The 15,370-nt window shown below is 42.8% G+C and overlaps 1 protein-coding gene across 1 annotated transcript in view; it reads left to right on the top strand.

Moving 5' to 3' along the window:
- NARS2 (asparaginyl-tRNA synthetase 2, mitochondrial) overlaps window positions 1–15,370 on the top strand; it is a 136,590-nt gene that overhangs the window by 97,751 nt on the left and 23,469 nt on the right. Inside the window, exons 10-11 of the mRNA XM_006161901.2 lie at window positions 1,242–1,308; window positions 3,594–3,731. Coding sequence (XP_006161963.1) covers window positions 1,242–1,308; window positions 3,594–3,731 — 205 coding nt within the window. The remainder of the gene's footprint in view (window positions 1–1,241; window positions 1,309–3,593; window positions 3,732–15,370) is intronic.

Below are 15,370 nucleotides of genomic sequence, written 5' to 3'. Positions count from 1 at the left end.
CCAATCCAAACCCCCCCCAAAAGCCCCCCCCTTTTTTTTTTTTTTTTTTTTTGAGAGGTTTTTGCTATAGGGCATGTGTGTTCACCAGAAAGACAGTGAGAGACAGAGAGACAGAAAGCAAGAAATCACCCCCGAGGGGGGATGGCCACGCCGCAATCCCTTCTCCATTCCCCTCTCAGGATCTTGGGCACGCACGCACACACGCCCAGCCTGAGTTTAAGCCACTGGGTCCGGGACTTGAATAGCGGTTGACTACGTGGGAGTCCAGTGACATAGACATTACGCTAACTGCTGGTCCCTGCCACCTCTTAATCCCATAGTCAAATTAAAGTTTCTGCCTTCTTATTCCATTCACAGTGGCTCACCAGATTTTGACACATGAATTTAGGGAGAACACACCCAAACCGTAGTGCTTCCCTGGTTTCCTACCTGACGTTCTTCTCCTTACTCAGTAGGCACCAGTCATACTGACCTTTTTGTGTCTTATACAAGTCAAACCATTTGTCACTTCAGGACCTGGTACTTGCTGTTCCTTATGCCTGCAATACTGTTTCCCAGATATTCATATGGCTTATTGCCTCTTGATGCAGGTTTCTATTCAAATGTCACCCAACTCCTTGGATCGTCTTACCCAAGATGGCATCACCAGACACCCTGTGTCTCCTTACCCTGCTGTTTTTCATTTGTAGCACTAATAACAACATGGCATTATGTATTTCTGTCTCTCCCTCCCTGCTTCCGTATCTCTCTCTCACACACATGTGCACGTGTACACGCACAGACACATGCACGCACAGAAATGTTGGCCCCATGAAGACTGGCTTTATTTTTGTTTACTGTGTCCTCGGTGCCTAGAATAGTGCCTTGCTCCTAGCAGGTTCCAAATGTTTGTTGGATGAATATAGGAATAAAACTTTTAGGAAAGTCTTACTCTTTCGGCCTCAGTATTTCATACACTTAGTAGGGCATTGCCAACACAGGGATTCAGAGAGGTCTGTTTCAGTGACTCGCTCCTCTGTGTACCATGCAGGTCAAGCAGAAGTAGGGTCATTGGATGGCCACGTCCCCTCATGCCCATGAGACTGTCGTAGGATTAAGTCAGCCTTAATTTTAATTCCTGGTTACTGAGTGCTCACTTACGACCTCACAGATAGGAGTAGTTTTTTTGTTTTCAGAGAAACTTGTTAACAGCAGCAGCAGCATACTGACTTTTTTCTGCTCCTATGGTTATTTTCCTCTAGCATTTCTTACACAGAAGCAGTGGAGATTTTAAAGCAAGCACCCCAGAACTTCACCTTCACTCCAGAGGTAATATTGTGTGTGTGTGTGTGTGTGTGTGTGTGTGTGTGTGTGAGAGAGAGAGAGAGAGATAGTATTTCCCTCTTGTTCTTAAAAATTCATTAAAAATCCTTACAAATAATCTCACTTCTTTCATTAGCAATGTATGGTATTTACTCACCTGTGCATAGGCTTCCTTAGATGTTTGTCTGACCTTACTGAAATACCTAAAGTAAAAAATAACTTTGAAATACAGTTGCATCATTTGGAGTAGCAACAACTCAAAGATTTTAAAGGAGTCTCAATTTTTGAAAGATGAACATCCTACAAAAGAATGGTAATCATAGACTATTACTGTAGAAATCAATTGGTTCATTGTTTCCCGAAGTATATTCTGAATGGTGTTAAAAGGTGATAGACAAAAGAGATGATGTAATCAAAAAAAAACTTAGGCAATTTTTTTGTTTTTGATTTTTTTGCTATAGGGCGCATGCACTCACCAGACAGAGACAGAGAGACAGAAAGCGAGAAATCACTCCCCAGGGTAGATGGCCACGCCGCAATCCCTTCTCCTCCATTCTCCTCTCGAGATCTTGGGCACGCACGCACATGCACCCGGCGTGTTTTAAGCCACTGGGTCCGGGACGCGAACTGCGGTCGACTACATGGGAGTCCGGCGACATAGCTATTACGCTAACTGCTGGTCTCAAAAACTTAGGCAATTTATTAAACAGGTTTCTTTTTCAGTTAAACCTTATAGAGCCTTTTAATTTGTGAGCTACTCTGGAAAATACTGATTTTTTTAAAATTAAGAACTGCTTTTTTTATTTTAAATTATTTGGTTGGCAAAGATTTGTGTATTCAAGATATATAACATGATTACGTGATACATGTGTACATTGTGTAATGATGATCACAACCAAATGAAGCACAGTCACCACCCACACTGTACATCGACTCCAAGAACTTGCTCATCTTATAACAGAGTTTGTGCCCTTGGGTCAACCTCACCCTGCCGTCCCCTGCAACCATGTCCTACTCTCTGTTTCTGTGAAGGAACTCCTTTATTTTATTGCCAAAAATATAGATTCAGAGAATATTCAGAGTCTTTGTCTCTAAACTAGTCTTCTAAAATTATTACTATTAAGAGAAATTTTTGCTATAGGGCCTGTGCATTCAGCAGAGAGAAATAGACAGGAAGCAAAAAATCGTTCCCCGCGGTGGCCATGCCCCAATCCCTTTTCCACTCTCCTCTTGGGATTTTGGGCATGCATACACTTTTGCCTGGTGAGTTTTAAGCCACCAGGTCTGGGACTCGAACTGCAGTCGACTCTGTGGGAGTCCAGCAACACAACCATTATACCATCTGCTGATCCCCAAACTAGCCTTTATACACCTCTATCCCCAGTTAAGCTAGAGCCTCTTACAAGTTATAATAGAAACATGGGTTTGTTGGGGCCAGCAGGTGGCGTGGTAGTTAAGGCGGCTGGACTTGCACATAGCTGACCGTGATTCAATCTTGGACCTGGCAGCTTGCTTTCTCACTTTCCTTCTCTCTCTCTCTTTCTGGTCAACTTCAAAAAAAATAAAATAATGACAATGAATAAAATTAAAATTTTTTAAAAAGAAACATGGGCTTGTTACATTTATAATTGATAACTTCTTTGTATGATTTTTAGTTTAATGTTCGTCCCTTCCCCTAGAAGCTTCATGAAGTCAAGGATTATTTCGTCCCACCGTATCTAGTACCTAGTATAGTGACTAGAATTAATAGGCAGACTAGTATTTGGTGAATAAACCAACTGAACAGGGTATACATGCTCATCAAAGAACATCTGATATCTGAGTTGACTTTTTCATTAAAAAAAAAAGAAGAAAGAAATTTCACTGAGAGCAGCCATCTAGATAGGCTCAATATTAGGACTACTATCTTCCCCCATTTAATTTCCTGAGACTTAGGAACAGTCACTAGAAGAAGCTCTAGGCTATATTAATAAAAGCAGATTCTAAAGTCCATTTTTATCCCTTTGGAGAGTAGACTTAGTCTTCCTGCAAGATGCTGTTTGTTCGTGGGCCGCATGCTGCCCCCGGGACTGGGGAGAGAGCGCGGTGTTTATCTTCAGCCTTCGGTTTTCATCTCTCAGGCCTGCTGCTGTCTCTAATGTAGTCAGCTGTGTCACCGCAGCAGACAGCCCCTCACACCCCTCCTCGCAGGGAGAGGAAGCCCCTGGAACAGACACAGGTTACTCTCGTGTGCTTCATTGTGCATTTCGGCTCTGTCTTCTCCTTCAGTCATTTCCCTTTCCTCATTGCAGTGGGGCGCTGATCTACAAACTGAACATGAGAAGTACCTGGTGAAGCACTGTGGCAACATACCAGTCTTCGTCATTAACTACCCACTAGCACTCAAGCCCTTCTACATGCGGGATAATGAAGACAGCCCCCAGCACACAGTAAGGAGGAGAGTTACTAAATAAATTGGGGTCAGTCATCTCAGCCTGGATTTCTCCTGGGCTTAATTTCGTTTAGCCTTTGGCATATTTTCTTAAACAAAACTTAGGCAATTTATTAAACAGGTTTCTTTTTCAGTTAAACCTTATAGAGCCTTTTAATTTGTGAGCTACTCTGGAAAATACTGATTTTTTTAAAATTAAGAACTGCTTTTTTTATTTTAAATTATTTGGTTGGCAAAGATTTGTGTATTCAAGATATATAACATGATTACGTGATACATGTGTACATTGTGTAATGATGATCACAACCAAATGAAGCACAGTCACCACCCACACTGTACATCGACTCCAAGAACTTGCTCATCTTATAACAGAGTTTGTGCCCTTGGGTCAACCTCACCCTGCCGTCCCCTGCAACCATGTCCTACTCTCTGTTTCTGTGAAGGAACTCCTTTATTTTATTGCCAAAAATATAGATTCAGAGAATATTCAGAGTCTTTGTCTCTAAACTAGTCTTCTAAAATTATTACTATTAAGAGAAATTTTTGCTATAGGGCCTGTGCATTCAGCAGAGAGAAATAGACAGGAAGCAAAAAATCGTTCCCCGCGGTGGCCATGCCCCAATCCCTTTTCCACTCTCCTCTTGGGATTTTGGGCATGCATACACTTTTGCCTGGTGAGTTTTAAGCCACCAGGTCTGGGACTCGAACTGCAGTCGACTCTGTGGGAGTCCAGCAACACAACCATTATACTATCTGCTGATCCCCAAACTAGCCTTTATACACCTCTATCCCCAGTTAAGCTAGAGCCTCTTACAAGTTATAATAGAAACATGGGTTTGTTGGGGCCAGCAGGTGGCGTGGTAGTTAAGGCGGCTGGACTTGCACATAGCTGACCGTGATTCAATCTTGGACCTGGCAGCTTGCTTTCTCACTTTCCTTCTCTCTCTCTCTTTCTGGTCAACTTCAAAAAAAATAAAATAATGACAATGAATAAAATTAAAATTTTTTAAAAAGAAACATGGGCTTGTTACATTTATAATTGATAACTTCTTTGTATGATTTTTAGTTTAATGTTCGTCCCTTCCCCTAGAAGCTTCATGAAGTCAAGGATTATAATTCTTTATTTCTTACCACCGTATCTAGTACCTAGTATAGTGACTAGAATTAATAGGCAGACTAGTATTTGGTGAATAAACCAACTGAACAGGGTATACATGCTCATCAAAGAACATCTGATATCTGAGTTGACTTTTTCATTAAAAAAAAAAGAAGAAAGAAATTTCACTGAGAGCAGCCATCTAGATAGGCTCAATATTAGGACTACTATCTTCCCCCATTTAATTTCCTGAGACTTAGGAACAGTCACTAGAAGAAGCTCTAGGCTATATTAATAAAAGCAGATTCTAAAGTCCATTTTTATCCCTTTGGAGAGTAGACTTAGTCTTCCTGCAAGATGCTGTTTGTTCGTGGGCCGCATGCTGCCCCCGGGACTGGGGAGAGAGCGCGGTGTTTATCTTCAGCCTTCGGTTTTCATCTCTCAGGCCTGCTGCTGTCTCTAATGTAGTCAGCTGTGTCACCGCAGCAGACAGCCCCTCACACCCCTGCTCGCAGGGAGAGGAAGCCCCTGGAACAGACACAGGTTACTCTCGTGTGCTTCATTGTGCATTTCGGCTCTGTCTTCTCCTTCAGTCATTTCCCTTTCCTCATTGCAGTGGGGCGCTGATCTACAAACTGAACATGAGAAGTACCTGGTGAAGCACTGTGGCAACATACCAGTCTTCGTCATTAACTACCCACTAGCACTCAAGCCCTTCTACATGCGGGATAATGAAGACAGCCCCCAGCACACAGTAAGGAGGAGAGTTACTAAATAAATTGGGGTCAGTCATCTCAGCCTGGATTTCTCCTGGGCTTAATTTCGTTTAGCCTTTGGCATATTTTCTTAAACAATATTTATCACTCTGTTCATCTAGTAAGAGGACAGAGTTTTTCAAAGTTCCTTAGGAAAGCATTCCCAGAGAAGATCCCAGTGATCTGTAAAAATACTTCCCTATTTATATCGCAAAGTGTCTTTCTTAGTTTAGCGGACAAGTATAGGCATGGTTCGTTTTACTGGTAAGTGGAATACTGGAATACTGGAATACTGCTCAGCAGTGCCGTCAAGCTAAGTACTGGCCAGGGTTCCCCTGGGGAGGAAAGCGTGTCTGGCAGCAGATGGGAGTGGCACCTGGTCAGGCCTGGGGAGAGCTGGCTTGGCCGAGCAGGGGGCTTCGAGTGCTGCAGTCTGGTCAGGTAGAACTCGGCAGGAGGAGGTCTAGGCAGATGCTCCCTGTCCTGGTCTGTCTGTCTCCGCTCTACCTGCCTTTCTTGTGTCTCTGTCTTACTGCTCTGATCCCTTTAGTCTTTCTTTTCCTGTATTCTTTGTTCGCTCTTAACTTTAGTTGCTTTTTTATTCTTCTGACTTACTTTTTCCCTTTTTTCTCTTATTTTGTCTATTTCTCCTTTACAAAACCAGCCACACTATGAAATAACATGCTTTGAATTTTAAAATATTTATTGAATATGTATTTAGTAACATTAATTATAAAAGTGTATGGATCAAATATGTTTATCTCACAACAGGTTCAAAACTAACTAGTGTCTGATGCTTTCACTTACGTGTACATACATGCCTGGAGGGAAATGTAGATCAGGGCCCAACTGTAAATAAAGTGTCCCATCGCAGGTATCCAAGGTTATTGCTTTGAATATATTTCCTCTTCCTGTTGTGGCGTTAATAAAACAATATTAGTCACATTTACTAGATTCCTGTGAGTCAGGCTCTACCTCTCATCTCTAAATCCCAAAGTTGCTCTGTAAAGAAACTTACTGCTTCCCTCATTCTGTAAATGGAAAGCCAGAGTGCAGAGAGAGTGAGTGTGTTTCAGTCCTCCACCAAACACCAGTGACGTGCAGCCATGAGTTCTGCTCCTGAAATAATCCTAGGTTGAGCGCTTTCAGTTACTCAGTCTCAAGCTTCTGTAATGCTCCCCAGTAAGGTCTTTCCCAAGTTACCCACCCACTTGGAGCCTTTCTCTTCTAGGGCATATAGCATTTAAATTAGAATCCACAAGACTTTGCAGCTTTGTGACTCGTGTTTGTGGTCTTTCTATGTTTTGCTTTTCTAAGCTAAACTCTTCATCAAGGTGGCAGGTGAAGTTTTTTTGAACCAGCACTATTTCTACTACTAATTCCTCATTCCTGTTAACATGGCTTCCACCCCTGTCATGTCACTGAATCAGCTCCGTTAGAGTTGATAGTAATTTTCATGTTACTAAATTCAACAGGCTGGAGTGTATTGATTTTCCTTGACTTCTCAGCACTATTAAAGACTTTCTTGCTCTTAAAATCCTTTCCTGGGGCCAGCAAGTGACGTGGTGGTTAAAGTGCTGGATTTCCACATGGCCAACTACAGTGGGAGTCCTGGACCCAGTGACTTGAAACTCACACCAAGCATGTGTGCATGCAGGCCTAAAATCCCAGGAAGAGAATGGAAAAGGGATTGCAGCATGGCCATCCCCACTATGGAGTGATTTCTCACTTTTCCTCTCGCTATCTCTCTGTCTCTCCAGCGAGCGCACACGTCCTATAGCAAAAAAAAACTAAAATAAAAAATGTTTTAAAGTCCCCTCCTCGAGGCTTCTGTGACAGCACACTCTCAGGGTTTCTCCATTCTCAGTCCTTCTCGGTTCCCTGTACAGTTTCATCTACCATTCCGCTAGATGTTGCCGTTCCTCCAGGCTTACTCTTAGGTCTTCTCTCAAGTGCTTTCCTCTGTCCCCGTAGTTCCCTACTGACTCTCAGACAGTTCAGAAATCCATGTCCCTCATGGACACACACCTTCCCTCTGAGCTCTGGGCTCTGTTCTCATACCACCTCATTCACTGCCACTTGCATAACTCAGAGGTGTCCTTGGGCACAGCATATCCCAAGTAAACCTGTGATTTCTCCTCTTCTCCCCAAAATTCCATCTTTCAATATCCCGCTCATCTAACTGTGCAAGCCAGATACCTCACTAATCTTTGAAATCTCTCTCACATTTTCATAATCAAGCTATTACTAAATTGTCATTTTTGCATTCCTACATATCTATCAAATCCATTCACATCTCCCACTCTTACCTTTTTAGATTAAGATAATCGTCTTTTGTCTAGATGGTATCCTCCCAACTGGTCTTTTTATGTCTACTTTTCTCTCTTGAGTCATTTCTTCCCATTTCAATGTGAATTTTTAGAAGATGTATATCCAGGGGCTGGCAGGTGGCATGGTGGTTGAAGGTGCTGGACTACCACATGGGCGACTGTGTTTTGAGTCCTAGACCTGGTGATTCTCTCTCTCTATTTCACTCTGTTCCTCTCTAATCAAATTTAAATAAATAGGTAGATAGATAGATAGACAGATAAAGTTAAATAAAATAATTCTTAAAATAAAAAAGAAAATGTGTATCCAATCTCACCTCACTTTTTTTTTCCCTCAGACAGAGTCTCATGATCTTCCTGCCTGAGCCTCTCAGCTGGGACTACACCACCATGCCCAGCTCAGTTTCAACAACGTCTTGCTTTATTTCCCAGTCAGTTCTCTAGCTTGTGCTCTTTCTGACTCCATCTTCCAAGATACTGGGATTCCAGGTGCACACCACTATGCCTGGCCTTTAAGTTGAATTAGGAATTGAACCTAGACCTTTCATGTGGGCCCAGCTTACAAAGTGCAGCATCCTAGCAGCACGTGCCATGACGGCTAGGCTTGTTATTTCCCTTCCTAACTCTATTTAGTGGCCTCCCATTGCTCCTAGGATGGTAGCCAGAGCTCTTTACCTGCAGGTCCAGTACGACTGCCTGCTCCCGTCTCCCTGGGCTGCTGTGCCGTTTGCTATCCTCTGCTCCGCTGTATCTACGCCACTCTCCTTCCACCTCGTCAGACGTGCAGTGCTGCTTTCCTCCTCAGGCTGTCTGCACACGTCCTTCAGTCTAGAACAGTCTTCTCTACCTACGTAATTACGTAATTTTATTTATTCTTCCCATCTCTGTTCAGTCATTTCCTCAGAGAAACATTTTTTGGCTTTCCAGATTGAGAGACCTCTTAAATATTAGACTGAGAGACCTCTCTTAAATGTTACGCTTCCCCCCCATTCTTCTCTTGTGATTTTGGGCACATAAGTACATGGGCCCGGTGTGAGTTTTTGTTTAAAGAATTATTTTATTTAAGTTTATTTATCCATTTATTTTAATTTGACCAGAGAGGAACAGAGAGAGAAAGTGAGAAAGCAAGCTGCCAGGTCCAGGACTCAAACCAGAGTTGGCCCTGTGGTAGTCCAGCACTCTTACCACCATGCCTCCAGCCAGCCCCAACCCCGGTGTGAGTTTTAAGCCACCAGGTCTGGGACTCAAACCTTAGTTGACTGTGTAGGAATCTAGTGCCTTAACCACTATCACTATGCCACCTGCTGGCCCCTCTGTTGTTCTTTTCTAAGTGTACTCTCCAGAGAGACAGAGGGAGAGGGAGAACATACTCCCCATCGGATGTGGTCACATGCAGTCCTTGCTCCTCCTTTCTCCAGCCTGTCAGGATTTGGGGCACGCACACACACACACCCCTGACATGTTTTACAGGCTGCCAGTTCCAGGATTCAAACCATGTCATTCACCAGGTGGGCTCTTAACCACTAGGCCACAGGTTAACCCCACTCTTAATACATTATAACCCTTACAGTTGTATTATATCATTGGGAAAGTCATGACATATTTTTCTATGCAAAAATGTATGATGACTTTCCTGATGACCTAGTGATTTTGCATTTATGTGCATGACTAATTAATTCCTTTTTCCTTTATGTCAGAGGACTTGAGGACCTCGTTTTTTGCTCATCAGTATACCTGAGTGTAAGCATACTGTGTGGGACATAGCGGGCACCTGATACCCATTAAGTGCATGGGTGGGTGATTGGATAGGTTGGTAGATGGATGGATGGGTGAATGGATAGAACCCACAGTGGACGAGCCGTGACTTGACTTGCTAGGGAAATTGCTGGGAGGCCAAAAACCAGCTGTACTCGAAATTCCATAAGTGATAGCAACATTGCATGAAGGCAGGTCATGGATCCAGTCAGGGGCATATGGTGTTTTGCATGTTTGCTTAGACTCATTTTATTGGCTTTAGAATCAGGCACTCTTGGGTTCAAGTCCCAGGTCTGTGTGTTAGTAACTGTGATTTTAGGAAAACCACCTGAACCCTTTGAATCTTGGTAAAGACTCTTGGTAAAATAAGATGATAGTATTTTCTCAAGTTGAGAGGACTAAATTAGGAAGTAAATGAAATACCGTCAACAGAATACTGTTCAGGGTGATAGATCATAGATAAGTGTGAAGTCATTTCTCCTTTCTAAATTTTGTTAAAATATTTATTGTGAAAAAGCACAATAATGTTATAGGGTCATCAGAAAAGTCATACTTTTTTTTTTTCTTGAGAGAGATTTTTGCCTTAGGGCACACACGCCCACTAGAGAAAGAGACAGAAACAGTGAAAGGGAAAGTAAGAAATCACCCCCCTAGTAGGGATGGCCCATACTGCAATCCATTCTCCTCCCTGGATCCTAGGCATGCAAACACACATTCCAGTGTGAGTTTTAAGCCACTGGATCCAGGGCTCAAACCATGTCAGCCATGTGAGAGTCCAGTGACGTAACTGTTATGCCATCTGCTGGCCCGCATGATATATTTTTCTATGTTTTTATCTATCCAGAAATGCGTCATGACTTTTCAGTGACCCAGTAGAATGTTTGTGAGCTGCCACATAACATGCTATAACATAAGATGTCTTAAAAGGCTGTTCTCTTGGGAACCAGCAGTTAGTGTAATGGCTATGTCTCTGGACTCCCATGTAGTTGACCACTGTTCGCATCCCGGACCCGGTGGCTTAAAACTCACGCTGGGCGCGTGTGCGTCGTGCCCAAGATCCCGAGAGGAGAATGGAGGAGAAGGGATTGCGGCGTGACCATCCCCCCTGGGGGGTGATTTCTCGCTTTCTGTCTCTCTGTCTCTCTCTCTGTCTGTCTGGCGAGTGCATGCGCCCTATAGTGAAAATCTCTCCAAATAAAAAAAAAAAAGGCTGCTCTCTTGTAGACTACACTTCACAGACCCTTCTCCTCTTTAGAAACACAAAAAGGCCAGGACCAGCAGTTGGTGTAATGGCAATCCCAAGAGGAGAATGGAGGAGAAGGGATTGAAACAGGACCATCCCCCTGGGGGGTGATTTCTCACTTTCTGTCTCTCTGTCTCTCTCGTCTTTCTGGTGAGCACACGCGCCCTATAGCAAAAACCTCTCAAAAAAAAAGAAAAGAAAAAGAAACACAGAAAGGCCTTCAGTAAGGCACAGTCTCTTTGGTAATGTGGTCTTACACTCTGCAAAACTATAGCAGATAGCCTCTCTGAGCTGAATTAATCACATACCATTTATTTACACTGTCTACATTAGCCATGGATTACAGCACTGATACATTGGTACATGAGGTTCCTCAGGTTTCTTTTCAGTTAACTTGTACAAAGTGCCTGCTTCTCCCTCTAATTTGATGAATGAATGAACAGACTTTAAGCCATATAACTACATTCTGTATTTCTTTGAGTAGGGCTCTAATAACAGGTTGTGAGTGGAGTTGCAAGTTCTTGCATTATATATGATGCAAACATACAGGTACATTTCACAGGGAATCAAAAGAAAATGGTACGGAAATATTTGACCTATACTTACCTAACTTTTGGCCAGAGGTAATAAATAGTAAGAGTGTATGTTTCTACTGTTAGAGTTTTTCTTTCTTCCTTCCATTTGCCTCCCTCTTAAGGGACACAGAAATGGGAGGATTGTCTGGGGTTTTTTTATTTGTTTTTGTTTTGTTTTTTTGGGGGGTGTGTGTGTGTGTGTGTGTGCAGGGTCAGGAGGGAGGCCAGCTTGAGTGCTGTGAATGCAGGCGGTGAGAGGTTGGGAGGTGGCGAGAAAACAGCTAATTTGGTCAAGTGAGGTCGGTGGGGCAGCTAGCAGTTGTAAAGCAGCATCGAATGTGGTATGTGTGTTTGGGGGCAAAAAAAAAATCATGCGCTCGTTGAGCAAGACAGAGTGAGTGAGGTGGACTCGATGCCGCAGTCCTCCAGCCTCCATAGGTTTTTGCCATAGGGCAGGTGCCACCACACCCGAGGATTGTCTGCTGATGATGGCATGTATGATATTTTTAACTGGACTAGTGTACAGTGTATTCATGTTGGGAAAATTCATTTTACAAGCTGTATGTGTAATATACAGTGATTGCATAAAATTTTTAAATAATAAAAATTGATATATATATACACACTGCATATAATGGATTACTGGTATTATGGTACACTAGAATAAGAGTTGTTATCAATGGTTCTGAGTTTGAAATTCAGCTCTCTTACTAGTTAGCCGTAAAACCTTGGGTCTTGATTTCGCCCTTTATGTAATCAGATCATTAGATTATATGACCTCAAAGGTACTAATCAACTCTGAGATTCTTTGATTTCTCACAGCCTCAGTTTTCTTCACTGGCGGATATAAGAATAACTCGAAATTACCGGGCATATTTTATCATTTGAAAAGAACAGATCTTGGGCCAATAAAATGAATCTGAGCAAACACGTAACACCCCAGATGCCCCAACTAGATCACCAAGAAGGTCCCGCCAAGGTAGCCAGCAGGTACTCGGCACAGGGAGTGGCTCCACCGAGAATTTGCACTTACTCCAGCTGGGCGTGATTAGGAAAAAGCGACTGGTCAGCAGTTCTGATGAGAGGTCGGCGTCACGAGACAGCATTCCCATTTTTTGCACTGTGTGAGCATCAGCCCATCAGAGCAGCGAGGCATTAGTGAGCATTCGACATGGTACACACTGTGTGGTCAGCCTGGAAGAGAGAACACTCAGCCCTGGGGCAGCTAACGAATTTCCCTGGGCTGTGGCTAATTAACCAAACCACACCAAGATCATTTAAGCCTTATATCAACAAAAATAGTAATGAGGGGAAGTGCCAATTTTTCCCATATGTAGGACTATCCTGGGAGTTTATAGTTTAAAAAGTATACATAGATTCTTTAATGTGAAATATTGTGTATTTTGAACTGTAAAAGTAGAAGTTATAGGGAGAAATATTTGTGTGTGTGTGTGTGTGTGTGTGTGTGTGTGTGTGTGAAATATTGTGTATTTTGAACTGTAAAAGTAAAAGTTATAGGGAGAAATATTTGTGTGTGTATGTGTGTGTGTGTGTGTGCTGTATAGATTTCTAATTCTTATTGTCAGTCTGTTTCTCTCCATTGCAGACTCCCCATAGCCTTAACTAACGTCGTTGGTGCTTAAGGCAGCTGGATCCTACATGGCCAAAACGTGTTTCAAATCCCGAACCCAGGGGCTTGAAAAATACTCCAGGCATGTGTGCATGCACACCCAAATATCCTAAAGGAGGGAGAGATGGAGGAGGAGGGATTGCAGCTTGACCATTCCCCATGGGAGTGCTTTCTCATGTTCTCTCTCTTTCTCTATCTCTCTGGCAAGTGCTCATGAACTCTATGAAAATTTTTTTTAAAAAGGCAGAGGACAGGTTTTGCCTGTTCATACCTCAGTCTCATTCATTAATAGGAAAATGCAAATTAAAACAACAAAAAAAGACACTACTATATACCAGCTAGAATGATTTTAAAAATCCTGTGATTCCGATACTTGGAGAAGATGTTGCTGGTAGGAGTACACATTGAAACAGTCCCTTTGGAAGCTGGGAGGATCTACTCAGGCTGAATTTATGTTTATTCTGTGATCCCACACTTTTTCTCCTATCAAAATGTGCACATAGGTGCACCAAAATATGCACAAGATTTTCATAGCCGCATTATTTACAGTGGCCCAACGCTGGGAAGAAAGGGGACAGCCATCAGTAACAGAATAAATAACTGAACCCCATCACGTTTGTTTATTGGGACTGTATACAGCAATGAAAATAAACACTCAAGCAAGGTATAGCTAATGAATTTTCCTAGGCTAGGTCTCATCACAGACCTGCACCAGAACTCCCTGAGCCTCAAATAGGTAGTGATGAGGGCAGTTTCCAGTAAACAGACTCCAGCTGTGTGGACCACCGTACTGAATCAGATACAGCTTCGCAGGAGAGACGCCCAACACAGAACAGTGCCATACCATGCTATCTGCAGACGGTTCAGGACAGTCAGAACCACCCAGGGTGATACAGGTCAAGAGAGAAGCTCCTTCCATTAGGGGCAGTCACTGAAAGAGGGCATTTGGAGGCTTTTTTTGAGTGCCAATAGTGTCCTGGTTGTTGATGTGGGTGATAATTCATGGAGCGTTTATTACCGCATGAAAATGTGTAGAACCTGTACTTGTTACTTACACACTTTTTGTATATACAGTGTTACACAGTACATGGATAAAGAAGTGTACTTTACAAAGGAATACTTACTATCTTTGTGTCATCACAGGTTTGTTATGGATATCAGGTGAACTAATGTATGTATAACATTGCTTTGAAAATTAAAACAAGAATATTAGAGCAGGTGGATCATTGACTTAGAGATGGCTGGACAAGATGGGAACGCATTTTGGAGAGATTGGAGTGCCACGGGTCACTTGGGCTTGACCTAGTAAGCAGTAGAGGGGTGTCATATGTCTTTTTGGTTGGTGGCAAGATGAAAAGATGATCAAACAAGTGCATACAAAAATGTCTTCATCTCTCAGGTAGAGACACGCCTGGTGGACTTTTGGGTCACTCCCAACTGATGTCTTCTGGCTCTCTTGGAATTTCGAGCTCTTTAAGGGAAATAAAGAAACGGGACACATCTCTTGGCCCTGAGGGAAAGGGAACATGGGTTTTACAGCAAGGTGAGAATTTCATCCTTTGAAGCCATTAATACCTTGGCACACGTAAAAGGCTGCCTCTTTCAGGCTGTTGTACTAGCCAGAGGCTGTCTTCAGTCGGTGCTGCTGCAGCCCATCTGTCTTCTCGCTGCCGCACTGGAGGCCTTCTTTCTTAGTTGTACCCAGTTGTTTTCAGGAGCAAAACACTGTGTCAGCAATTAGAGCAAAAGCTCCTGGAGACTGAGACCACAAATGTGTTTCCTACGGTCTGTGGAACATCTTTTTCTTTTGATAATTGTCTGTAATGTTGTTCCATTGTTGTAGCAGCCTCTGAGAAACTGAGTAAGGAGGCGTTCGATCTGTGTTTTCCATCAGTATTTTAATATACCGAAATAGGTGGGAAGAGAAGTAGCAGAGGAAGGGACATTATTATTTTCTTTCCAGTCTGGGGACTGGAAAGAAAATAATAATATCGGCACTGTGGACTTAGCATAGAAAAGGTTATCTATCAGAAGCTTTGCTCTTTTCTAGTGTGTTTGTATTTTTTAATTCAAGGACTGAGTTTTACTTCCAGAACATTGATTGAAATCAGAGTCATAGTCAGAAGAGAGAAAGTCATAAATAGAAACTAGGGTTCGTTCAGCTTGGATACCAACACAGACTATTTCTAGACAGCATTGCCACTGCAGCTGTGTGCCTTCAGCAGGCTCCAAACTCAAACCCAGTGGCGGCGGATG

The sequence above is a fragment of the Tupaia chinensis genome, unplaced genomic scaffold (genome assembly GCF_000334495.1).
Source record: "Tupaia chinensis unplaced genomic scaffold, TupChi_1.0 Scaffold139431_1, whole genome shotgun sequence".
In the NCBI taxonomy this organism is placed as follows: Eukaryota; Metazoa; Chordata; class Mammalia; order Scandentia; family Tupaiidae; genus Tupaia; species Tupaia belangeri.
This window is presented reverse-complemented; position numbering and strand designations above follow the sequence as displayed.